The sequence below is a fragment of the Microdochium trichocladiopsis genome (assembly GCF_020744255.1).
Source record: "Microdochium trichocladiopsis strain MPI-CAGE-CH-0230 chromosome Unknown B0I36scaffold_10, whole genome shotgun sequence".
NCBI lineage: Eukaryota > Fungi > Ascomycota > Sordariomycetes > Xylariales > Microdochiaceae > Microdochium > Microdochium trichocladiopsis.
The window spans coordinates 123,611-146,313 of NW_025763553.1; the positions used below are offsets into that span (position 1 = coordinate 123,611).

The window sequence follows — 22,703 nt, forward strand, 5'->3', positions numbered from 1 at the left end:
CCTGTTATCTTGGATGATCTTATTGCACACATTAGGCGCATGCTGACCATGTCAACTTTATCGGATCACATCACTAGTGCCACACTGCAGAGCGCGACCATGAATTTCTACCTGTAAAGGGTTAGAGATCTCTCCTGTTTGTAATGCGCAGGGCCTACTAGCCGTCAAGTGCAGCTTAGCCGGTTGAGGGATTTGCTATGCCGTATTTGAGATTTTTCATTGAGAGAATTGATTGTTCTATCTACAGGTGCAATTGGCGCGTGCCCCACTTCGACATTAGCTAGTAGTAAATGAGGCTGGCACTCTAAAACATGACCCCAAGAGTAGCTAACCCAGATGTCCATATCTGCCTATCCTTAAATCCTGCTGATTCCTAGCTAGGTAGCAGGTATATGGTAATGTTAGAGTCTAGCCTGCTGTTGGCAGCTTCGACTCTGAAAATTATCCACCGATTCTTGGCCAGTCCCCCCATAGTGTCATTTCAATCATCGCGACCACTACATGCAGTTCCGTGAAATTTCCATAGCACCTTAGGACAAGCCGTCCGCGAGGTTGCTACAGAATTGATCAAATCCTGCTGCATCTCCATTGTTTTCGAGAGAGAAAGGAGTGAGGGGACCTGTGGGGTTCTGAGTGCCGAGACCAATTTGGCTCAGTATACCGTTATTCAAGTTGAGCGTTATGACGGCGAAGCTTTCGCCGCATGCGAGCGGTTGGCTAATAGGCCATGATAGCGATTGGAGATAGCCAGCTGCCTGGTTCTTGGCCATCGCGAGCATCCTTCTTTGATGGCGAGGAGCTTTGCCTTTGAAGGTGAATATTGGGTGCCACCCAGTTGATTCTTGGTCGGCGTTTCGGTCCATGGTAAAGATTGTGAGATTAGGACGGCCCCCGGTAGCCTGTCGTTGCTCCGGCGCGATGATGAACCGCGGATACAGAAAGTGTCTCTGGAGGATCTCGTTCCAAACACCATTGCACACCGCTTCACTCGTGCTGTCATTTGCCCACTGGTCAACGAGAAGCGACTTTTGTCAGACTAGTTGCCAACACTGGACGCGATAAGGCGTAGAGTCCGTGGTCATCATGCATGGCGCAATGCGAAGGAGAAGATTAAGGACTGCTTCGAAATATGCACGGTCAAAAGGAAGAAAACTTAAAGTCATCGAAGAAGTGGCTGTAAACGTCTAAGGCTGTGGCCGCTAGGGAATGCCGCTGCCACTTCCACATAATTGCGTTGACCCGGGCTACGGCCAATGATAAATAGGAAGGGGTGGCTGGCTTTTTTCCGCGAGGCGTTCTCTTAGTTCAAATCTCGGCAACTGTAGTTCATTAGCCGTCCCCACAAATGACTTTGCGATGTAAAGTTAATAAATGTTAATGGTGCGCGCCCAGCTCAGCCGCACCGCCAGCCAATCTGGCGGTTACTGATTTCACCGTAAATCGTCGTCTTGACCGGAGTTGCCAAGCGGCGGGAACCACCAACGACCAGTAATACGATGCGTCACGCGGGCCCAAAAATGCTACCATTTTCAGCAATTCCATACAGCGGCTATGTCGTCCTTAAAGACCGCTTCTCCGCCATGGCGAATGATTGCCCTCCCAGGACATGTTCATTCCCTCGTCTGTCCTTGAGATCATCAATTGCCCTCCATGCTGAGGTTCTGCGGTCTTCCCTTCCTGTCTCTTTCCTTGGTGGCTTCTGTGTACGCCCAGAACGCCATCGTAGCATGTCCCGCCAACGCCAAAACATTCACCGCGGATGATGGCAGCGTGTATGAGCACTGCCCATTCGCCGACTTTGGAGGCACGTTTTGATTCCTTCCACACTCCCGCAGACGTGATTTCTCTGCACGGTCCCAGCGTGGCGCATCTCAGTCCTAACGCAATCATTACAGGTACTGCCAATCGTATTATCCCAAATGTCCTTTCTGCACACGACTGCGTGGCGCTCTGCAATCAAAATGCAGCAATCTGCACTCGTGGTGTCTGGGAGCCATTCTACAACTACTGCCACTTGAAGGGGAATGGCGGCGATTGGGTCACCAGCCCCAAGACTGATACGATTCGTTTCATCTCGAAAGGCAATCCTCCCGTGCCGGGCATCGCGGCCTGTCCATCCACGCCCTCCTTTTATGAAGCTGCGTCCGGGGCCATTTTCGAAGTCTGCCAGAACTCTGACTACCACGGCGATGCCGTGCGTGTTGACTGGAACGTCCCGGATCGAGAGACGTGCATCCGCTCGTGTGCGACAACGTCCGGCTGCAAATACGGCGTCTGGGACAAGATTTACAAGGCGTGTCACCTTAAGGGCGACAACGTGCGGTGGGTGAGCGGCACAACGCAATTCGACACGCATCGGATGATTGCTTCCCCCGTGCAGCCGCCTCGCCTAGCTGGCTACCAGACGTGCCCGAGCGCCACGACTCGCTGGACATTCGACGACGGCTCCATATACGAGGTCTGCCCCAACAGCGATTTTCAGTCTAACAGCTATCTTGTGGTGGACAAAGTGCTCTCAGACTGGTCCTGTCTCCGCATGTGTAACCTGGATCCACGCTGTGCTGTGTCCGTATTCGACAAGCAGTATTTCTACTGCCACCTCAAAGACATCAGCAGTGGCAACTGGGTCGCGAGCAACCAGTTCAACGTCGGCAGGCTGATTCAGCGCGGGTCCCGGAGTGCTGTTCCATACCAGGGCCTTGGGCGCTGGAGGAATCCTGTCATGCTGCCGGTCAATCCTGTGGGCGCGTACATTATCCCCGGCACGAACCGCTTCTTGGGATTCTCTGGCTGGGGCGACAACGAATTCTTTGGTGCCGAGGGAATGACGCAATTTATCGACCATGACTTTACCACAGTGAGTGCCCTCTTCTTTGACCTGAGCTGCAGCCCACACTGATGAGACAAAAAGGGCGCGACATCCAAGAGGTCCGTGAGCAACACCGGACACGACATGTTCTGTCCGGGCATGTCCACGCTGGCGGACGGTCGCATGGTCATCACTGGTGGTTCCAATGCCGACAAGACGAGCATCTACAACCCCCTAAACAATGGCTTCTCCCCGGCTGCGAACATGAACATTGCCCGAGGTTATCAGACGTCCTGTACACTCGCCGATGGCAGAGTCTTCACCATTGGAGGGGGTTATAGCGGTGGCGTAGGCAACAAGTACGCCGAGGTCTACGATCCATCTGCAAACAAATGGACCATCATCCGGGGGCCAAACGTCGATGCGGCGTCGACCGCCGAAGGCAACAGGGGAGCGGCCGACAATCACATGTGGCTATTCACATGGAAGGGCGGCTCCGTCTTCCAAGCCGGGCCATCCAGAGTCCAGCACTGGTTCGGAACGACCGGCAGCGGGAACACTACCAACTCCGGCACCCGCAGCAGGACAGACGCCATGTGTGGTATGTGGGTTATGTATGACGCCATCGAGGGCAAGATCTGGTCTGGCGGTGGTTCTCCGGAATACACCAACAGCGACGCAGTGACAGACGCCCATATCACGACCATTACCAACCCCTACCAACCCGCCAATGTCCAACAGGTTGCAGCGCTCCCCCGTGCTCGCGGTTTCGGCAACGTCGTCGTCCTCCCCGACGGCACAATCCTCGTGACTGGCGGCCAGGCCCGCTCTCTGGTCTTCACCGACACTAACTCTGTCTTCGTCGCCGAACTGTACGACCCTGTAGCAAATACATGGCGTACCCTCGCCGCAGCAAAGACTCCTCGCAACTACCACGCCATTTCCCTCCTCCTGGCCGACGGCAGCGTTCTCACTGGCGGCGGAGGTCTCTGCTGGACCGCGCAGGGCCAGTCTACCGCGAACTGCCAACGCCAGAACGACCACCCCTCAGTGGAAATCTTCAACCCGCCATACCTCTTCAATTCAGACGGAACATGGGCGACGCGTCCCGTAATCAACTCCGTCTCCTCAACTACAGTTCGCGCCAACGCCAGACTCACCATCAATGTCAATGACGCCAACGTCACTTTTTCCCTTATCCGCCTAGGAAGCGCAACGCATTCCGTCAACTCGGACCAAAGACGCATCCCATTAAGAAGGGGAACAGCGAACGGTAACAGCTGGACATTCACTTTGCCGAGTGATTATGGCGTCATGCCTCCTGGATATTACTACTTGTTCGCCGTCAATGCAAGGGGAACGCCTAGTTATGCGACGACCATCAGAGTGTCTCTTTAAATCTATTTGAGACACGGACGGGTTTTCTTTTTGTATATGCTGAAATTGGAGAGAGAGGGCCGAGTGGATGTAAAAGTAGTGTAGCTATAGCCAATCGAGTAAATAATAGTATTTTGTCGCCCATCAAGAACTTGATGTCCAATTTTATACCTGAATTATCCCATATCGCGTAAGGCGTCTTTAGGCTTTGCATATCCAAATAACTAGTAACTACATAGTTACCTATCATAAATATTGCTAAATTCTATAGACTCTGGCATGATGCCATCTATCTAACCATTTCCGTACCATAGAAACATCGATTTGCTGGCCAGTTTCCACTTTGCCGACTTCGAATCCCACGCCTTCGCCGTTCGCCGATCCTTGAGCCATCTCCTGGAAGAAGCCCAAAAGTCTCAGTGCGGGAATGTCCTGATCCTGAGCTCTGTCCGAGCTCGCCCGAGCCTCCAACTGCGCTACCCATTCTCCCATCTCAACACGCTTAAACTCGGCTCCTGAAGCTTCCTGGAGCAGAGAGAGCATAGCGTCCCAAGCGATCGGGCTTGGGTTGACGAGGTTTGTGACCGTATACATCGGCTCGTCGCCAGAAGTAAGCACGGCTCTCTGAATGGATTCTGCACAAAGGTCGACGGGGAGCCAGTCGACCTTGGTCTCCAGTACAGGCATTGCAGAGAGGACGTCCAGACCGGTCATCATCATGATCGGCCACATCTCTGTGTGGTTCCATACCCCCAGTTTTGAGTGGCCGCAAAGCTGGCCTACCCTGAGAATATGCACAGGCATCTTGAGCGCGGAAGCATAATGCTGTGTAATCTGCTCCACGATGAACTTGGATTGCGCATAGCCCGTGGAGAGCGCGTTACCCGGATCAGGGCCAAGAGGCAGCTCCGGAATTTTCGTGCCGGTCTCGTTGCCCATCGCCGCTGCTACGCTGCTCATAAAGACAAACTTTTTCTTGGTCCCTTTCAGGCAAAAAGACATCAAGTTCATGGTACCTGAAGGCTGTTAGTTCCAAACAAACTTTTACCCAACGACCAGAGGGAGCATACCTTTCAAGCAATCCTCTTCAAATTGCTGGATTGGCTGATTGAAGTCGAGTTTCCAGGCATTGTGCATGACGACGGTCACATCCTTGGTTAGTAACTCAATCGTCCGGCTGTGCAATCCGAGATCCACGTCCTTCATGTCGTACTGAATGGCGCAAATCTTATCGCTCATATAAAGGCGTTCGGAGTATCCCCTCGACTTCATGGATTCCATCACTCGAGCTTGTGGGTCGGCCCCCCGAACCGCGCAATAGATCTTCTTCACTCGTGGTTGATCGACCAGAGCCTCCAGCAAAGCATTGCCAAGAGCGCCACTTGCACCCGTCAAGTACACGACGTGTCCATCCTGTGGTCCATGGTCGGTGTTGTGATGCTCGGGGGTCGCCCAGCTGCTGATTTGTTCGTTGAATCGCTGAATGGTTGACGCGATCCATCCGTGATGCTGATTTGTGACGAGAGCCTTGTCATCTGAATCGTTTTTCCTATAGCGTTGGAGAAACCCGAGCAGCCCCTTCACTGTTGGATGTTCGAATATGAACATCATTGGAAAGCTTCCGAAAGCCCCAACGAGCTTGGAGCGGATCTTGACGGCCCCGAGCGAGTCAAGCCCGAGTTCGTACCAGTTTGTGTCCTCCGTGATGTCTTGGTGTGCGAGACCCAGGACATCGGCCACGGCGCATTGAATGGTTTCTGATGGCGAGAGGTTCGTGTCTAGGGATCTGCCATTGTCGTTGTCGCCGGCCTCTGGCGAGTCGCCCAGGAACCGGCTGTACAGTTCCTCGACCCTGTCCCCATAGATGCCCCATGCAATATTACGGCGCACATTCCCTTTGGGGGTGATGGGCAGGGTTTCGCCACTTCCGAGGATCAAGATTGTCTCGCGCGGAATCCTGGAATGTGCTTGTGCTCGCTCGTTGCACTGATGCACCACTTCCCACACCGCGACTTCGAGGTCTGTGGATGCCATTCCGCCAGCCTTGTCCCAGCGAATCTCCACGACGAGCGAGGGGCAAAGCTTCCCTGTGCCGAAAACTGCCGTCTTCGCAACCACGGTCATCTTGTCCTCCTCAAGAGACGTTGCCAGTGCTGTCGCGTGCGTCTTTTCCCCGTTGCTGTGTACTAGAATGTCGTCCCTTCGACCCTGGAGTACAAAGTATCCACTGCGCGGGGGGTCTTCCGTGAACAAATCTCCAGTGCGGTACGGGTTGGGCGCCGACTTGTCCAGCCAAAGCTCCGCCGCCAGGGGAAAGCCTTTGAAGACAACACATTCAAACAAACCGTCCCCCAACGGCTCCATGCGCACCAATGGGGACTCGGGGTAGAGATTTCGAAACCGGTACACGTCGGGGTTGTCTCTTGTATGGGGAATGGTTCGTAGAGGCGGCCCTGTTTCGGTAGTGCCGTAGGTCGTCTTCACGTTCACCCCCAGAGCTTGGAGCTTCTCCAGCATTGCAGGAGATAAGGGAGCACCACCTGGCTGCACGACTTTCAATTGCGTGAGCGGTGTGAAGTCCTTGGTGGTGAGTGACAGATACTCGTGCAAGTCTTCGATAACCGAGGGGGCACAGTGAAGGCAATCGGGCGGGTACCCAAGTTCCTCCAACGCTTTCCACGCGGAAAGGATTGAGCTTGGGGACGGTGGCCAGTTTTCAGGGGGCAGGGAGGTCGGCAGCCCAGTTGGGATCCCCGACAAAGCAATTGATAACCCTGCGATGTGGAACCTGCGCGAACCGAATTAGTGCTCGCTTCGACACTCTGTGTTCTCCCAGAGTTCGACCTACAGTGGGAAGCAGAGATACCAGTTCTCTATAAAGTACTCTGGCAGGAGCCGGTACATCCTGGCGATTTGGCACAAACTCCTGTTGGTGTGGATGATTGGCTTTGGCATGCCCGTCGAGCCCGAGGAGTGGATGATCATGGACTGCAAATTCCACACGTCTGTGGTTTCGAACGCCGCCCAGCCCTCGCGTGTCCCTTGACTGCTCCTCAAGTCAACAAGGCTGGCTAGGTTGACCACCGGAAGTTGGAGTTCGTCTTCGTCCTCGAGGGAAGCCTCGTTTGCCGTGTCAACGATGATTGCGACTGCGCTGCAGACACGGAGGAGGTGGTTTCTTGTCGCAGGGGAATTTTTGTTACTGAGAAGGAGGATCCGGATATGGAGACTGTTCAGGGCGATTTGCGTGATCAGGTACTCGATCGAATTACCAGTTCCCAGCATCGCAACTGTGGGTTGTTGGCCGGTGCGGTTGGCCTTTGAAATCTCATTTTGCAACCTTTCGGCGTAGTACGCCGAGGCGCTGGCACAGAGGCCATGGAGCTCAGCCCAGTCAAGAACGTTGAACGAGTGGCCGACAGGGAAAAGGAATGCTGCCTTTGTTGGCTGTGATGAAGCATTGTGCTTGACCAAGCCAGCTACGCTTGTCAAGTCTGGATTGAAGAACCTAGGCACCCAATTAGAGACAAATGTCTTGGCGATGGCAAGGATAGTGAATTTCCGTACTTTGCGCTGTGAGGTTCGCCATGTAAGTTCCATAGCCTTAGCAATTCCTTGTCCGCGTTTGGCGCAGGGAACACGGAAGGATCCGTCATGGCCTTTGGCAAATCAGCTTCAAGATCGGCAATTGCAATTGGTGCCATTGTTGCGATGCCGAAAAGTCTGGGCTTCAACGTGTCTGTGATCTTGATCCCATTGCAGCCCTTCAAGCGTCAGGGTCTTTCTCTGCGTACTCTGAGATCTATGGCCTTTTGTCGGGCTCATCAGTGCGGCACCAATGCTGACCTGGGCGCAAGTTGGCCGTTGGCCATCTTACAGCGGCCCCTATCGACGTCGCCACTAGCCTCGTACCGAGCCCGATAAGATAGGGCCGATCGGCAGGGGCCCGGGACCCTCCTGATAGCGCTGGACCGCTTATCATGCCCTATCTCCATGGCATGGCCAAATCACACCAGGGGCGAGTCAGCACTTGCGAGTGATAGGCAGGGAATCTGATAAGCGTTCCTGTAGATATATGCGTAGCAGACGGCGAGAAGATCAAGTGTGTTTTTTTGTAAAAGAAATGAAACATCATTTTCGCACATCCCCGCCCCAGCCTGGCACTTGGTCTTCTCGCATCGTGCTCTGTGGATAAGGCTTTGAGGCTACTGTGGACGACTCGAAAGCTGCCAAGTCAACCACCAGCAGAACGGCCAATATGGGTCTTCGAAAACGCCTGGAGCTCCGCTCCGAGAGCGCCGAGCTTGGCACGGAGGGGGGCCGGCTCTCCAACAAGGACATGGACCCGATCCCGATGGGCTCGCCCGAGCGCACCTGGGGTTGGCCGAGTCTACTCGGCTTCTGGATCGCCGAAGCATTTTCAATCTCCATGTACCAAGGTGCGTGACTCTTCAGACACCCTCCTCTGAAGACAGCAACTGACTTTTCATGGCGTCCAAATAGTTTCATCGACATCGGTAACAAAAGGCCTCAATCCCGGTCTTGCCATCCTCGCGGTCTTCATCGGCCATGTCTTGGTGTGCATCCCCGCCATGCTCGACGGATGGGTCGGCTGCATTCTTGGAGTCAACTTTCCCGTCTTCACGCGAGCCTCGTTTGGCATACGGGGCTCGTACGCCGCCGTGTTCGTGCGAGGAGTGGTCGCCTGTATCTGGTTCGGCACGCAATCCTTCCAGGGAGGGCAGTGCCTGCAGGTCATGATATCCGCCATCTGGCCTCAGTTCGACAGCTTTCCGAACCACTTATCGGCCGACGCCCACGTCACAAGCTCTGAGCTCCTTTGCTTCTTCCTCTTCATCATCATCCAGCTGCCACTGCTTTGGTTGCACGTGAGCAGTCTGAGGTACATGTTCATGGCCAAGACGGTCATCATGCCAATCTTCGGCTTGACTCTCTTCATCTGGGCCATCGTTGCGGGTAAGTGCTGTTTTGACCTCATCCTCTGTCTCCACCTCATAAACGAGACCGGGGCACTAATGCGTTTACAGGCAAGGGCTTCGGACCTACCTTTTCCAAACCAACCATCATCAAGGACGGGACCCCAGCTGTCGTGGTCTTCTTCCAGTGTGTCACGAGCGCCATCGGCCCGAAAGCAACCCTCGCTTTGAACATGCCCGACTTTACCCGCTACGCCAAGGACCCCAAGCAGGTCTTTTGGACCCAAGCCGTGGGATTATGTGTCCTTGTTACGATGTGTGGTGTCCTGGGTGCGACGGTCAGCAGCGCCTCCGAGGTCATCTACGGCAAGGTGACGTGGAATCCCTTGGAGGTTGCCAGGCTGTGGGACAACCGCGCCGCACAGTTTTTCGCGGGCCTCTGCTGGGCATTCGCCGTGATCGGCACCAACATCAGCGCCAACAGTGTCTCATTCAGCAACGACCTGTCTCTCTGGTTTCCGAGATACATCAACAACAGACGCGGAGCCTACATCTGCGCCGTCTTTGGCGTGTGTGCCGTACCGTGGTACATCCAGTACAGGTAAGCCTGGGATGCCGTCCCCGCCGTCCTAGAGTTTCCCACTGACATACATATCAAAACCGCAGTGCCCAGTCCTTTTCTTCCTTTCTGGGCGGCTACTCCCTTTTCCTGGGTGCCATTGCAGGCATAATCGTCACCGACTTCTGGATTTGCCGCGGCCGTAAGATCGCGGTATCGTCGCTCTATTCTCCACGCGGTATCCACTACTACACCTTCGGATTCAACCCTCGAGCCATTATCGCCTTCATCTTCGGCATCGTCCCGAACATGCCTGGACTTGCAGCTGCTTGTGGTGCAAAGGGGGTTCCGCGAGGGGCGGTATATCTGTACAGCTTGAGTTGGCTGGTTAGCACGTTGGTTGCGGGTTTCACGTACTGGCTGTGCTGGAAGATCCGACCGTTCGCAGTGGACGATGCCAGGGAGCAGCTGTATGTGGATGGATATGCGGAGGGAGAAGAGTCGACCGGGTCGGAGAAGGGCATGGAGACTAAAGAGCCCGACGCCAAGGCTGTTTGACCGACTGGCAGGTTGCGCGACGTTGATTCCCATGATAAACTAATTGACTATAAAAATCCATGGTGGAGACTTGCCAGATCACATCTCACTGCATGTCCAACACTGGAGGGCTGAATTGTGTGGTATTACAAATTTCGATTCGAAGCTGCTTCGAATGCAGCAGGTGTTAATTCTATGAGCTTGCCTAAGCCAGCCACAAACATGGCATCCAGTCGAAGCAGGCTCAGGTTGAGCAGATCGCAGCTCCTAGACTTAATCCGCAGTAAGCCTCGCCATTGTGTCAGGAGTGTCAACGACTCGTCGGCGTCTGCAAGGGACGGGGACAGAGCGAAAAGCAGGACGATGAAGTTACTTGCGATGGCGAAGTTGACGCGTGAATCTAAGCGTGTACGCGATGAATTAGACGGGAACATTTGTCAATGCTAGGGGGTTGGAAAACAATAGAAGGAAATCCCACGTACAGGAATGCCAGAAGGCTTCTAGATGATGAGCCTCTAGTCTGGCCAAAAAGTCATACATCTCTCGAGCAACGGCCATCGCTCCCGTGCGTAACGCGGTGCGGGCCTCGGCCGGAGCTTCATTGCTGTTGGGCCGCAGCATGGCCTTGAATATGGAGATTTTTGCAGTGATGTAGGCCAGCTTCAAGCTGCCGTTGCCGTCCAAGCCATGGCATGGTGTGCCTGTTGAAGGCTGATCGGCTACGTCTGGGCGATCTTGCAACCACTGTGCAAGATCCATTCGCAGCGGCCGAGCGACTTCAAAAGTCGCTTCCAGGGACTTTGAAAGCACCCTTGTTGCTTTGACCGAGCTGCAGAGAGTCAGCCTCGAATTTCATTGATGTTGGCAAGAGGTGAATGGTGTCTGAGGGGCTTACAATATGTGCCGCTGGATTTTGGAGACGATTTCAGTCAGCGATGCCAGGCCAAGAAAGTGCTTTGAAACGGATCCACCGCCGTCAGCCTCTGACGAGGGCCCCAAATCGTCTGCGCGCAGCGAAGAGACATCCCAGTCACATTCCTGGATGTGTGAGCTGCGACCAAAGTTCAGGCTGAGCCACTGGTCTTGCACGAAGACGGCCCATGCAAGGCGCCGACGAAGCCGCTTTTCCCACTGTGGTATCGGCCAATCGGTCGGGTCCAGGTTGAGGCCGAGGCACTGCGCAAGCGCGACCGTGTCCGCCAGCATGATCCATTTGAACGGCGTGTCTGCCACGTGCTTGTTGGTTGGCCGCCGCTGGATCATGAGGAGCATCGTCTGCACGACGGCGAGCGAAGGGGTGTGGAACTGGGCGAGGGCTGCCATCCAGGCGAGCTTGAACAAGTGATCTGCCGAAGGCAGTATGTCGACGTCTACACAAAGCTTGTCGTCAAAGACACAGAACGGCAAGGCGTGGCCATATATAGCCGCCAGCAGGCACGTCGGCAATGCCGATGGCTCGCTGTCGATTCCTTGGATTGTGTGTTCTCTAGAGAGAACCGGGAAATATGGCTGGACGTATCTCCAAAATCTGGATTTCTTGTTGGTCAGGGAAATTCGGAAACGAGACATGGGGATATGGATGTTTGCGGTCTTACAAGCTGATCAGCCTCTTGCCCACCTCGTCTGAAATCATTTGCGCGACATCGGATCGAAGGTCTGATTCGCTACCCGGAAGGCCTCCTGGCTGGGCCTTGCTCGCCAGCGAGTTCCTTTGCAGCATGAACTGGGTGGGCACTCCATCGTCCAAGCCCATGTCTCTGATGTGAAGCTGCTGAAAGGCGCACTCATTCTTGTCGTCAAAGCGATACAGATGAAGCAGGTATGGGTCTGACTCGCCGCTCAATCCAATCACCTGGGCATTATGACCAGGGGTTGCATCCAACGACGATGGCATAGGTGCAACTTGTTGTCGTGGACTGGTTGAATGATGCCGGGCGTGCGGTGAAACGGGATTGGTTGTTGAGTCTGCCACATCCTGGCTCAAGTTCACTTGGTTCGTGGGCGAGCCTGTCTCTGAGAAAGGGGATGTCATGCCAGTGTCTGAGGGAGTCTGGCTCTGGCGACTCGAGACAAGGACATCGCTAGAGTTGCTCCGGCGCCGTTCCGAGATCCGCCTCCTCTTATTGGGTTCCCCGATGAAGGTGCAGTCCTTGCCCTGCCGCCTGCAAAGCTCGCAGGGCGGCGGGCCGTGCAGCAGGCAGGCGGCGCGCTTGTAGCGGCAGAAGTCGCATGGATGGCTGTTTCGCTGGAGAGACTTCCTCTGCTGGTTGCGATGGGGACTCTCCATGGCATGTATCCTGCCCAAGGGGAAGATGGGAGGAAGTGCGTTGTCGGGCTTCATGCTCCCCGCATCCCCATCATGGCACCGGCCGGGGTCTACCGCTGTCCAGGGACGAAAGAAAGGTACGTAGACACTCTGATAAGGAGACGGTGGCCGATTGGTCAATTTAGCGTAATCCATCAGTCGACACTAATACTACAATCGACCCAGGCCACACCTGGCACATGCCCTCGTTTCTCTTTGGCGGGGTTTATTTCCCCTGGATAGCACAACTTGGGATATTATACTCGCTGTAGCTATGTATTTGGTGATGATGACTCTGCGGCCAACTCAGATCCAGGCTTGGCCTCTGGCTTTGCGTCCCTCGCTGGAGCTCTTGTACACGCCGCTCTTTGCCGTCCGGCCTCCCATCCTCACGAGCCCCACCAAGTGATGGACCCCGGCCAGGACGCCGTCGACGACCTGCACGTCCTCGCCGACTGCGGCCTCGACAGCTCCCTTGAGCGGCGTCATGCCCGCGCAGCCGAGCAGCAGCACGTCGGCGCCCTTGTCGTCCACCAGCCGCTTCCCGACGTCGGCCATGATGCCCATCACCTCGTCCTGGCTCTTCTCGTGGAGGTCCAGCACTCCCAGCTTGCACGAGATGACCCCGGCGCACGACGTCGAGAACCCGTAGTGGTGGATGCTGTCCTCGTGTAGCACCCGGGACCGCTCGCTCACCGCAATCAGCCCGAACCGGCCCCCGAGGGTCCGGGCCGCGAAGAGGGACGCCTCCATGATGCCAATGACGGGCTGACGGGGCAGCTCTTCGCGGAGCATGCGGATGAGAGCGTGGTCCGAGTAGCAGGCCACCAGCACGGCGTCGTGGGTCGATGCGAGCGGGAGCACAGCCCGCGCGGCAGCGGCAGCCGACATGACGTTGTCGAAGCTGCCCTCGATGGCCGATGGCGAGGGTCTCGGGGCCGTGAACCCCGTGACGATGACATCCGGTGGCAGCTGGCTCTCCACCATGGCGACACAGGCGTCTGTCATTGCCCGTGTGCTGTTGGGGTTGATGAGGAGAATGCGGATCTTTTTGTCCTTGTTCTTGGCCCCGGCCGTCACACCGGCAGCGTTTGCTTGAGCTTGCCCGTCGACTGACAGCTTGGGAGGCTCCACGACACCCGTCTGTTCCGTGATGCGGCCATAGTGCTCCACCCGCCGGTGTCGGGCAAAGTCAAACGTGCGCTCCTTGCCCGGCCGGCACTCGTCGAGGTTGATCTCCGCGTAGACAACCTCATCCTCAGTCGTCGATGCCTCGGCGATGAGCTCACCCTCGGGTCCGGTGATGCAGCTACCGCCTATGAGGTCGTACTTGCCGTCGTCGAGGCCGCACCTCGCTGCGCTGATGCTGAAGCATGCATTGGTATAGCTGTGGGCCTGCATGACGAGCTTGTGGTGGAAGAGCGCCTTGTTGCGCGCCTCGTCCGGGTCCATGCTGGCGCTTGATCCCCAGAGGTGAGGCGCGAAGCCGGCCGTGTTGTATCCACAGAGCACGACTTCAACCCCTTGCAAGCCGAGAACGCGCCAGCTCTCAGCCCAGCGCCTGTCATTGCAAATCATCATGCCAAAGATGGGGTCTCCGCGTTCCGGAGACGGCCCAACAAGGTCAGGCACCCGGAACGCATTGAAGCCCAGGTCGCCGGGCTTGAAGTACCGCTTCTCCAGTTGATTGGTGGCCTCTGGGTCTGCGAACGGCTCAAAGTCGCCGGGGAGATGAATCTTGCGATACTTCGAAATGATTGAGCCGCTCTTGGCGTGGTAGTAGATGCTCGAGTTGAATGTTTCGCCATCGTCCGTCTTCTCGGCAAAGCCAGCTGACACGTCGACGCCAAGCTCCTTGGCCTTGTCAAACAGGGGTTTTGTTTGAGGCTGCGTGACAATATCGCCGTGCTCAAAAAAGGAGTCGAGCTCCACCGGGTCGTTGATGAGGTGCCGAGGAAAGAATGTTGTGAAGGCAGTTTCGGGGAAAAGAACGAGCTGTGCTCCCTTGGCGGCGGCGTCCTGGAGCAGCACCAGCATCCGGTCCAGCGTCTTAGTCCGGGCGTCGCTGTAGTGCGTCGAACCCATTTGGGCGGCCGCCACTCGAAGAACTCTTGACCCCATTGTTGCCGTTGGTGTTGATACTGCCTTTGATTGTTGACCTTCCCTTTCGCCTGCGCCGATATTTCTACCAAGAACGATTCAACCGCTGCCCGAGTCGTGATGATGCCTTTCTTTTTGCGGTCGCCCTCATACTAGAAAAGGTGCCCCTCTCGGAGGTTAGGACCCCTGTATTCTCCGCTCTATCGCCTGCAGTCTCCATTCCAATCGCACTTGGGCGATAGGCGGATGATAGGGCCCGATCGCCAATCGCGTCTTGTCGCAACTTGCCTATCCCGGCTATCCTTATCTCTCCGCCGGGCCTATCTCCAGCGCTTCATTAATCTGCAATCAGGCGCATAATCACGGCGGAGGTTTGAACTACCATGAAAATTACTGAGAAGCCTACCATCCCGAATTGAGGAGATGAGAAAGTGAGAGCACATACGAAAATTGGAAAGCTTCAACACAACGGAGCCGTGGCAAGCGCAGCGTCGAACTCATTCTCTTCTTGGTCCACAGTGTTAATTATTCCAAATGAACGTTGAACTCATCATTCAGAACGCAACGGTTGTGAGTTTCCACGGCATTTTCAAAAGAAAACATACACAAATTTGTCGCCTGACAACTGACGCATCAACAGGTGACCGCATCCGACGTTCACCCACGTCAAGACATCGTCGTCCAGGATGGCAAGATTCTTGCCGTTGGCCAGAACCTGGGCTCTCTGTTTTCCGCCACAAGGGTCATTGATGCTCAAGATGGCTTCGTCATGCCCGGTGGCGTAGATTCACACGTGCATCTCGATCAGGTAGACACTCGGCCCATTTCATGGCTGCACCCCAATTCTCTGGCTAATTCAAGGCTAGGACAACTCTACAACTGGGGACAACTTTGAGACCGGCACTAGGTCGGCCGTTGCCGGCGGAACGACCAGCATCATCGCCTTCGCGACCCAGGAGCGACACCACCAGTCTCTGCATCCCGTGGTCGAGGACTATCACTCACGTTCAGCCGGCAAATCCTATTGCGACTATGGCTTCCACATTATTCTTACCAACCCCACGCCGACTGTTCTGTGTGACGAGCTTCCTTTCTATGTGAGCGAGGGTATCACCTCGGTGAAGTTGTACATGACCTATGACCCACTAAAGCTGAAGGATGGCGAGATCCTGGATGTCATGATGGCCACGCGGAACCTAGGCATGACAACGATGGTGCATGCTGAGAACAGCGACATGATCTCCTGGATCACAGCCCGTCTTGCGGAGCAGAAACTCACCGCCCCGTACTATCATGCCATCAGCCGGCCCCAGATCGCCGAGGACGAGGCGACCTACCGCATCATCGCTCTGGCCGAGCTCTCCGACATCCCTATCCTCATCGTCCACATGTCGTCCAAGACCGCCGCCTCGCATGTCAGAAACGCCCAGACGAGGCTCCTCCCCATCCACGCCGAGACATGTCCTCATTATCTCTATCTGACGGCTGACTCGCTCCGCCCGTCCCATCCAGAAGATGGTTTCTCTGGCGCAAAACACATCTGCAGCCCGCCGCTCAGAGAAGACCGCATGGACCTGGAAGCCATGTGGACGGGCATCGTCAACGGGACCTTCACGACCTTCAGCTCGGATCACGCACCCAGCAAATACGACCACCCCTGCGGGAAAAAGGCAGGATTGGACTCCAGCGGCGGCATGCGGTACGACAAGGTCCCGAACGGACTTCCAGGAGTAGAAACGCGCATGCCAGTTCTCTTCGAAGGCGGTGTTCTTACTGGCAAGGTGACCCCTCAAAAGTTTGTTGAAGTCACATCGACTAATCCCGCCAAACTGTACGGTCTGGGGGAGACCAAAGGCGCCATCGCCGCGGGATATGATGCCGACTTTGTGATATGGTACCCGACAGCTCAGCAGGCTGCTGTCCACGGGGAAGCTGGGACCGCCAAGATGGAGCCCTTTGTGCTGGAGAACTCCATGTTGCACCATGATATCGACTACTCTCCCTTTGAAGGCATGGAGTTTCACAACTGGCCGCGTTATACCATCCTGAGAGGCAAAGTGGTCTGGGATCGAGACAACGGGGGGCTTGTTGGCGAAATGGGATTTGGGCAGTTCCTGCGCCGGGGCAAGAGCACTTTGAGCAAGCCAAGGAACAAATGGGTGAACGAGTTCCAGCCCATGCCAGAGATCAAGCGGCCGAGTGTGGCATATCCTTAGCTTTTTTCAACATTCCCATTATCAAATTTCCTGGGTCAATCAGGGCTGTCCATTACTGGTCACAGCAAGTAGTCGTCAGCGGTGCAACAGGAAACTCAATTATGAACACGGACGTGCTCGAAGCGAAGACTGGAAATATAGTTCTGTCGCTAGCAAGTATCTTGGATCGTTCACGGTGTGACGTAGATCAATGCCGAGTCCGAACTCCCAAGATCCCGGGCTAGATTTTGAATTGAACATGCGAAAGCGGCATGAGTAAGGGGAGATGAGCCATTTGCGTCGCCGCTCGGATGGCCAATCAGATCATTTGGTGGAGAGTGACGATGGCCGGGCTGACTAAAAGCGTTCGGCGCCGATCGCGCCGCCGAGACCGAACCTTGCCTCTGAAGCAAGCCTCCCTCTAAGCTGAACAATTCCAGAGCCGCGCAAGTTCGGCTGCCGAGATTCAATACTTTAAAGGCGGTCCATTTCTCCTTTCCACTTCTCCATCGTAAACGTGCATCAATCGAGATTCCAATCACGACTTGCACGACAATCGACACACCTGCACTGCAACCCTTTCAAGCACGTCTGCTACCCACCGTATCAATCAGCGGCTACCATAGCCAGACTTTCGAAAGAATGGCGGAACCCACCAGGAGAAGTCATGAGTACTACAGTGCTTCTGCGCTTGAGGAAGGAGACCATTCCGACGTCATGCCATCGGCGCAGGCGGCCAACGAGAAGCAGGTGCCGATGGAGGACTCTCCGGCCCCTGACGGAGGGCTGGAGGCGTGGCTCGTCGTCATGGGCGGGTTCTGTGTCTCCTTTTGTAGCTTCGGCTGGCTTAACTGTACGTTGGTGATCCCAGCCTGAGTCACTCAGATCTCCCAGAAGAGCAAGGGGAATCTCCTTCTTTCCCCGGCGAACACGGACTGACTTTAGAGAAATCTGTGAAATGATAGCCATTGGCGTCTTTCAGGGGTATTACCAGACCGGTCCGCTCTCGGCCTACACCTCTAGCACGATTGCCTGGATTCCTTCGCTGCAGATCTTTTTCATGATGGCCATGGTAAGGAGCATTCCTTTCCCTATGGAGGTGCCTTTATGGACAAGCATTCACACATGTGCGGGCGTTCTTTCTACGAGATCTGACATTCTCCCCACCTGGGACATTGCAGGGACCAATTGTTGGCATACTCTACGACAGGTTCGGGCCGCGCTACCTATTGTTAGGTGGCAGCGTGTTACACGTCTTTGGACTGATGATGGCGTCCCTGGCAACCGAGTACTACCAGTTCCTGCTCGCTCAGGGCGTATGCAGCGCCATCGGCGTTGCCGCCATTTTCCAGCCCGGTAAGTCAAGACTCGGAGAAGTCCCCCCGCCCCCAGCTGAAGGTCGTTTTTTCTATGCTGCGCCGGGTCTAGACAAGTCCCAGAGATTGACCTGACTCCTCTAATGCCTGCCTGAACAGCAATCAACCCTATCCCCTCGTGGTTCTCGACCCGCCGCGGTGCCGCATACGGCATCTTGGCGACCGGCTCGTCGCTCGGCGGCGTGGTCTTCCCGATCATGCTGTCCCGGCTGGTCCAGAGCGTGGGCTACCCGTGGGCCATGCGCGCCGCGGCCTTCCTCATCCTCGCCCTGCTCGTCGTCGCCAACTGCACCGTCAAGGCCCGCCTGCCGCCGAACCCGCAGCGGCTCACGCCCGCGCAGCTTGCCCAGCCGTTCAAGGAGGTGCCTTTCCTGGGTCTGCTGGCGGGCATGGTCCTCCTGACGTTTGGGATATACATCCCGATCAACTATATCCAGGTCGAGGCCCTCCAGGCTGGAATGCGGCCCGAGCTCGCAGGGTATCTGGTTACAACGCTCAATGCAGGGAGGTGAGTGGGTTCTGGTTGTCATCGTTATCGCCTGAACTCTCAGTCTTCCAGACTCACAGGGAGACCATTCCCCACCGCACCCCCCCCCCCAGTCGTGCCCTTTTCCCACACACCCTTCTGCTCTTGTGTATGCGTATGGAAATGTGCTGACGAAGACACCGGCTGCAGCCTCTTCGGCCGCATCCTCTCGGGCGTGGCAGCCGACAAGATCGGCCGGTTCAACGCCTTCATCATGTCGTGCTTCTTTGCGGGGTTCTTCACCCTGGCGCTCTGGATCCCGACCTCCTCCACCACCGCGGCTGCGACGCGCGACGGCATCATCATCGCCTTCTCCGTGCTCTTCGGTTTCTTCTCCGGGGCGTACGTCTCGCTGCTGGGCGCGCTGGTCGCGGCGATCTCGCCGCCGCGCGAGATCGGCTTCCGCACGGGCCTCGTTTTCCTGGTCGCCGCCGTGCCGGGCCTCGTCACGAACCCGATCGCCGGGGCGATCCTGAGCAGCAGCAGCGGCAGTGGTGGTGGCAGCTTCGTGGGTGTCAAGGTGTTTGCGGGTGTCTTGATTCTCGCAGGCACTCTGTGTGTGTCGACGAGCCGGGGGATCGCGACGTCTTGGAAGCTCATGGTTGCTTACTAGGAGGGGAAAAACGGGAGACGGGGGATGATAAAGGAGGTTGTCCGAAAGAGTGTTGGATGTTGTGTGTGTAATGGCAGGAGGAAGTACATGGGCGCTGCGAAAAGGGGGGTTCGTCCGAGCCGTGAAGGCGCGTGGACAATGGCGCAATTCGGGGATGGCCGGGCAGAATTACGCGGCCGCGAAGAGTATACATGAAGGGAAGAATTTAATAAGGCGGCGGTTGATCATGTAAGATTGTATCGGTGGTTATATATTCATTAGAATATCTCTTGTTAGACGGACGTGCCGACAAAGCAATTGAATGGCATTATTGTACACCTTCCATGATACCCGTTTCAGAGCTTTGACGGAGTGATTCATTGTAGGACGAGAACACCAGGTTCTTAAGGAGCTGCCCCCCAGAATCCATAGTTTTGAGATTCAAAGTCGGCTAGCAGAGTAGTCCAGTCCTGCACCTCGCCGTCCCAGTTGATGAAGTCGCCGTGGTCCGGGTCATTGTCATAGCCACGATCCGGCTCCAGCCTGTTATCCTGCGCCGCCGGAAAGCCAGGGTTCTCTGCCCAGCGCTCCGCTTGCTGCGGCTGCTGCTCCTCTTCAAAGGCAGCGGCTGCAGCAGCGCCGTCTCCGGACAGTCGTGCCAGCCCCTCCACTGCATGACTCTCCGCGGTCCGCGCATCATCCACCGCCTGCATATTTCCAGCAGCCACATCGTGATGGTCGACACTACTAGCGGCTACTTCAGTCATGAGAGCGGCAGCCCTCGCACGAAGCGCACTGTCGCGGAGCCTCAGGAAGACGGCCCAGACAGAGCCTGTAGGTCTGTATTCCCGCGCAGACACCTTGGGCAACGGCTCGCCGCCGCCGCCCTGCCGCCACACGCGCGTGGCCTCGTGCTCGAAGACGCGGTCCACGGCGGCCCAGGCGCGGCCCACGTTGGGGCCCTGGACGGGCCGCATGTTGAGGTGCCACAGGACGTACAGCAGGAGGTGGTACTGCGGGTAGCACTCTGAGAGCCAGCGGTAGTTGCGCAGCAGCTCGTCCTTGTAGACCTCGTGGTCCATGTCGAGGATGTCACAGGCCACGACGAGGCTGGCCTCCATGATGGCGGTCTTTGTCCATTCCGTCCTGGTCGTCTTCATCGTGGTCGATGCTACTGCTGCTGCAGGTGATTCTGCACCGTCCTCCCTCCTAGGGTCAGCGCCACTGATTATTTCCTGTTCTTGTTCGTCCTCAACGACATCGTCGCCCAGGGGTGAGGGATGTCGGGAAAGGAGCTGCACCCGGCTCACAAAGTCCCTCTTGGCCAGCACAATGTTGCAGGCCAGCAGTGCAGCCTTCTGCTCGGGGATGACCGGGTTGAGGTACACGAGCAGCGGGCTCACGCGGTCCATGAGCTCATCCACGATGGTCTGCCGCACCTCCTCGCCGGCGCCACGGGCGAACTCGCGAGAGAGGCGCTGTAGGGCGAGGGTCGCCTGTGCCATGATGAGAAAGTGCGTGGCGTTGCAGAAGTACGCGGCGGGCGGGGGCATCTGTGTCATGCCCGGATGCAGCGCCGAGTCGTCGACATGGAGCGGGAGCCGGGGCGCGTCGGCGCTGTCGCCGCCAAAGGAGGCGTCGGTGACGAAGCCGTGGTCCTCGGCGGCGCGCTTGTCCTGGGCCTGGAGCTGCCACCACAGGCGGCGGCGCATCTCGGCCTCGAAGAGGGACATGCGCGGGAACGCGGTGCCGTCGCGGTGGACGCCGAGGGACTGGGCGAGGCGGATCGCGAGCCCCAGGAACGCCCAGTCGGAGCGCGAGGTGCGGTGCGCGCGCAGGCTCATCATGAAGAGCGCAATCGCCTGCAGGGCCGTGACGGTCGGCGTCTGCATGACGTTGGCCGCCGCGAGGGCCATCTCGAAGCCCGTCTTGGCCCGGCTCAGGGACTCGGCCTTGGGCCGCCCCAGCACCGAGGCAGCCTCGCCCGGCCACATGGACGTGATGGCCGAGAACCAGACGGCGTGGAGCAGGCAGACGACGTCGGCGGGCGCGCTGTCGGGCCTGTCTACGGCGGTGAAGACGGCAACCTGCGTCGTCGGCATGTGCAGCAGGCACAGCAGGCCCGACGTGTTCTGCACAAAGATGCGCCAGAGCTGGGACGCCTGGCCCCGGGATGGCAGCAGGTCAAGCGGCGACCTTGGGGGACTGTCCGGCTCGGAGATCATGGGCGAGAAGGGGTAGCCGATCGGGCTATCCATCACTGTCTTTACGGATTTGCGTGGAGGGCCATCGTCTTGTGGATTTTCTGTCGGCCGGTTTTCGTCCTCCTGCTGCTGCTCGCGATGGTGGTCGTCGTGTCAGTCAGCGTGGCTAGCTCTGAGAAGCCTGCACTACACAGATCGCATCAAGGCAGACGGACTCACCTCCTCGAGGACGCGTGACAGCAGGATCTCGTTGACGTACTCGCTCGAGTCGTTGCCTGACCGCAGGACCCCCGCAAACGCCGTACTGGTGCGTCTGGCGTTGTCATCATTAGACCTTGTCGGCGTCTGCCTTTTCTGCGTCGTCGAATGCCTGCTATATTGCAGGCTTGTGTCACCAGGGGAGGCCACTGGCCCTGCTGGCTCATGGCTGATGAGTGGCCTCGGTGATGCCGCCACGGGCGTCCTGCTGCTGGACAGATGGCCAGAAGACAGCGACACGAGGGTGCCCTCGAGCTGCTGCAGGCGGCCGGCGATGTCTGCTATCGTCGACTTGGGTTTCCGTGGCCTCTGCGTGCCGTCGTCGTTGCCGCTGCCGTTGCCCGGGTACGCGCACCGGTGCTTGCCGCGGATACACGCCGAGCAGGGCGTCTTCTTGTCGCAGCGCACCTTGCGCTGGTGGCACGGCATGCATGACCGTGAGGCTGGTGACGGCTTCGGCGTAACACCAGACATGCTGCCTAGCCGTGCTGTGCTGTGCGCCGCCCGATGTGAATGGCTCGGGACAGAGAGGGTGTGTCTTCGGCCGTGTGGTAGGACCTCGGACCAAATATCGAGGCCGGGCAGCCGAGCACAGCACTGCCTCCCTTAATCCGGTTGTCTTTAGATGCCTCGCGTAAGCAGCAAAGTGGGGGCTGTGTGGTCGGCCTCGGTGCCGATCAGGGGTCCGAGGGCCGATCGGGCGCAGCCGATTTTATTGCACTTGTTTAAACTCTCAGCCCACGGCACCAGAGTTCTAGCCCGATTCTTTAGCGCAGCTCTGCACCGCGGCTGTCTCCAGGCTCCGGAATTGAGCCATAAGTGCCGTGTTAAATGCCGGCCGGCGTGCCTCACCTGAGTCGCAAAGATGAGACTTGCTGGTAGACCATAGATTGGCATTCGGCAGACTACACAAAAAGTCCGAGCTTCT

The 22,703-nt window shown here is 56.9% G+C and overlaps 9 protein-coding genes across 9 annotated transcripts; 4 read left to right on the forward strand and 5 right to left on the reverse strand.

Moving 5' to 3' along the window:
* Window positions 1–530: 530 nt before the first annotated feature.
* Window positions 531–1,001, reverse strand: B0I36DRAFT_252002 (uncharacterized protein; the record flags this gene model as incomplete). The annotated part of the gene is made up of 1 exon (XM_046150654.1): window positions 531–1,001. A coding segment is annotated over one exon (471 nt), but the record flags the coding sequence as incomplete, so codon positions are not given.
* A 1,100-nt stretch (window positions 1,002–2,101) lies between these two features.
* Window positions 2,102–4,207, forward strand: B0I36DRAFT_219045 (galactose oxidase; the record flags this gene model as incomplete). The annotated part of the gene is made up of 2 exons (XM_046149007.1): window positions 2,102–2,857; window positions 2,912–4,207. Coding segments are annotated over 2 exons (2,052 nt in total), but the record flags the coding sequence as incomplete, so codon positions are not given.
* Window positions 4,208–4,356: 149 nt separating this feature from the next.
* B0I36DRAFT_275064 (male sterility protein) lies at window positions 4,357–7,890 on the reverse strand (the record flags this gene model as incomplete). The annotated part of the gene is made up of 4 exons (XM_046151365.1): window positions 4,357–5,202; window positions 5,257–6,974; window positions 7,035–7,694; window positions 7,754–7,890. 4 exons carry the CDS (start codon window positions 7,888–7,890, stop codon window positions 4,445–4,447), a joined length of 3,273 nt encoding a protein of 1,090 aa, XP_046006940.1. The 3' UTR covers window positions 4,357–4,444.
* Window positions 7,891–8,444: 554 nt separating this feature from the next.
* Window positions 8,445–10,240, forward strand: B0I36DRAFT_392875 (NCS1 nucleoside transporter; the record flags this gene model as incomplete). Its single annotated transcript, XM_046161448.1, has 4 exons — window positions 8,445–8,625; window positions 8,690–9,163; window positions 9,235–9,724; window positions 9,790–10,240. The coding sequence occupies 4 exons, from the start codon at window positions 8,445–8,447 to the stop codon at window positions 10,238–10,240; spliced, it is 1,596 nt and encodes a 531-aa protein (XP_046006941.1).
* A 125-nt stretch (window positions 10,241–10,365) lies between these two features.
* B0I36DRAFT_376930 (fungal-specific transcription factor domain-containing protein) lies at window positions 10,366–12,506 on the reverse strand (the record flags this gene model as incomplete). Its single annotated transcript, XM_046160514.1, has 4 exons — window positions 10,366–10,619; window positions 10,702–11,048; window positions 11,115–11,747; window positions 11,815–12,506. 4 exons carry the CDS (start codon window positions 12,504–12,506, stop codon window positions 10,366–10,368), a joined length of 1,926 nt encoding a protein of 641 aa, XP_046006942.1.
* A 200-nt stretch (window positions 12,507–12,706) lies between these two features.
* Window positions 12,707–14,806, reverse strand: B0I36DRAFT_333097 (carbon-nitrogen hydrolase). The gene has a single exon (XM_046155174.1). It carries the CDS (start codon window positions 14,643–14,645, stop codon window positions 12,831–12,833), a length of 1,815 nt encoding a protein of 604 aa, XP_046006943.1. The 5' UTR covers window positions 14,646–14,806; the 3' UTR covers window positions 12,707–12,830.
* Window positions 14,807–14,982: 176 nt separating this feature from the next.
* Window positions 14,983–17,082, forward strand: B0I36DRAFT_296136 (dihydropyrimidinase). Its single transcript, XM_046151885.1, has 3 exons — window positions 14,983–15,194; window positions 15,265–15,432; window positions 15,491–17,082. The coding sequence occupies exons 1-3, from the start codon at window positions 15,159–15,161 to the stop codon at window positions 16,838–16,840; spliced, it is 1,554 nt and encodes a 517-aa protein (XP_046006944.1). The 5' UTR covers window positions 14,983–15,158; the 3' UTR covers window positions 16,841–17,082.
* A 209-nt stretch (window positions 17,083–17,291) lies between these two features.
* On the forward strand, window positions 17,292–19,660 carry B0I36DRAFT_333105 (putative MFS transporter). The gene is made up of 5 exons (XM_046155175.1): window positions 17,292–17,672; window positions 17,785–17,891; window positions 18,001–18,175; window positions 18,295–18,703; window positions 18,872–19,660. Exons 1-5 carry the CDS (start codon window positions 17,462–17,464, stop codon window positions 19,332–19,334), a joined length of 1,365 nt encoding a protein of 454 aa, XP_046006945.1. The 5' UTR covers window positions 17,292–17,461; the 3' UTR covers window positions 19,335–19,660.
* B0I36DRAFT_333107 (uncharacterized protein) lies at window positions 19,661–22,318 on the reverse strand. The gene is made up of 2 exons (XM_046155176.1): window positions 21,737–22,318; window positions 19,661–21,640 (listed from the first exon to the last, which is right to left on the reverse strand). The coding sequence occupies exons 1-2, from the start codon at window positions 22,247–22,249 to the stop codon at window positions 19,718–19,720; spliced, it is 2,436 nt and encodes an 811-aa protein (XP_046006946.1). The 5' UTR covers window positions 22,250–22,318; the 3' UTR covers window positions 19,661–19,717.
* Window positions 22,319–22,703: the final 385 nt, after the last annotated feature.

Bases quoted from the DNA above. Each gene is read 5' to 3' on its own strand.
- B0I36DRAFT_333097 (XM_046155174.1), bottom strand. From the start codon at position 14,645: ATGGGGTCAAGAGTTCTTCGAGTGGCGGCCGCCCAAATGGGTTCGACG.
- B0I36DRAFT_296136 (XM_046151885.1), top strand. From the start codon at position 15,159: ATGAACGTTGAACTCATCATTCAGAACGCAACGGTT. The intron at 15,195-15,264 runs GTGAGTTTCCAC...ACGCATCAACAG, and splicing joins TCATTCAGAACGCAACGGTT to GTGACCGCATCCGACGTTCA. The intron at 15,433-15,490 runs GTAGACACTCGG...ATTCAAGGCTAG, and splicing joins CACACGTGCATCTCGATCAG to GACAACTCTACAACTGGGGA.
- B0I36DRAFT_333105 (XM_046155175.1), top strand. From the start codon at position 17,462: ATGGCGGAACCCACCAGGAGAAGTCATGAGTACTACAGTGCTTCTGCG. The intron at 18,176-18,294 runs GTAAGTCAAGAC...CTGCCTGAACAG, and splicing joins TGCCGCCATTTTCCAGCCCG to CAATCAACCCTATCCCCTCG. The intron at 18,704-18,871 runs GTGAGTGGGTTC...CACCGGCTGCAG, and splicing joins ACAACGCTCAATGCAGGGAG to CCTCTTCGGCCGCATCCTCT.
- B0I36DRAFT_333107 (XM_046155176.1), bottom strand. From the start codon at position 22,249: ATGTCTGGTGTTACGCCGAAGCCGTCACCAGCCTCACGGTCATGCATG. The intron at 21,641-21,736 runs GTGAGTCCGTCT...GAGCAGCAGCAG, and splicing joins TGTCACGCGTCCTCGAGGAG to GAGGACGAAAACCGGCCGAC.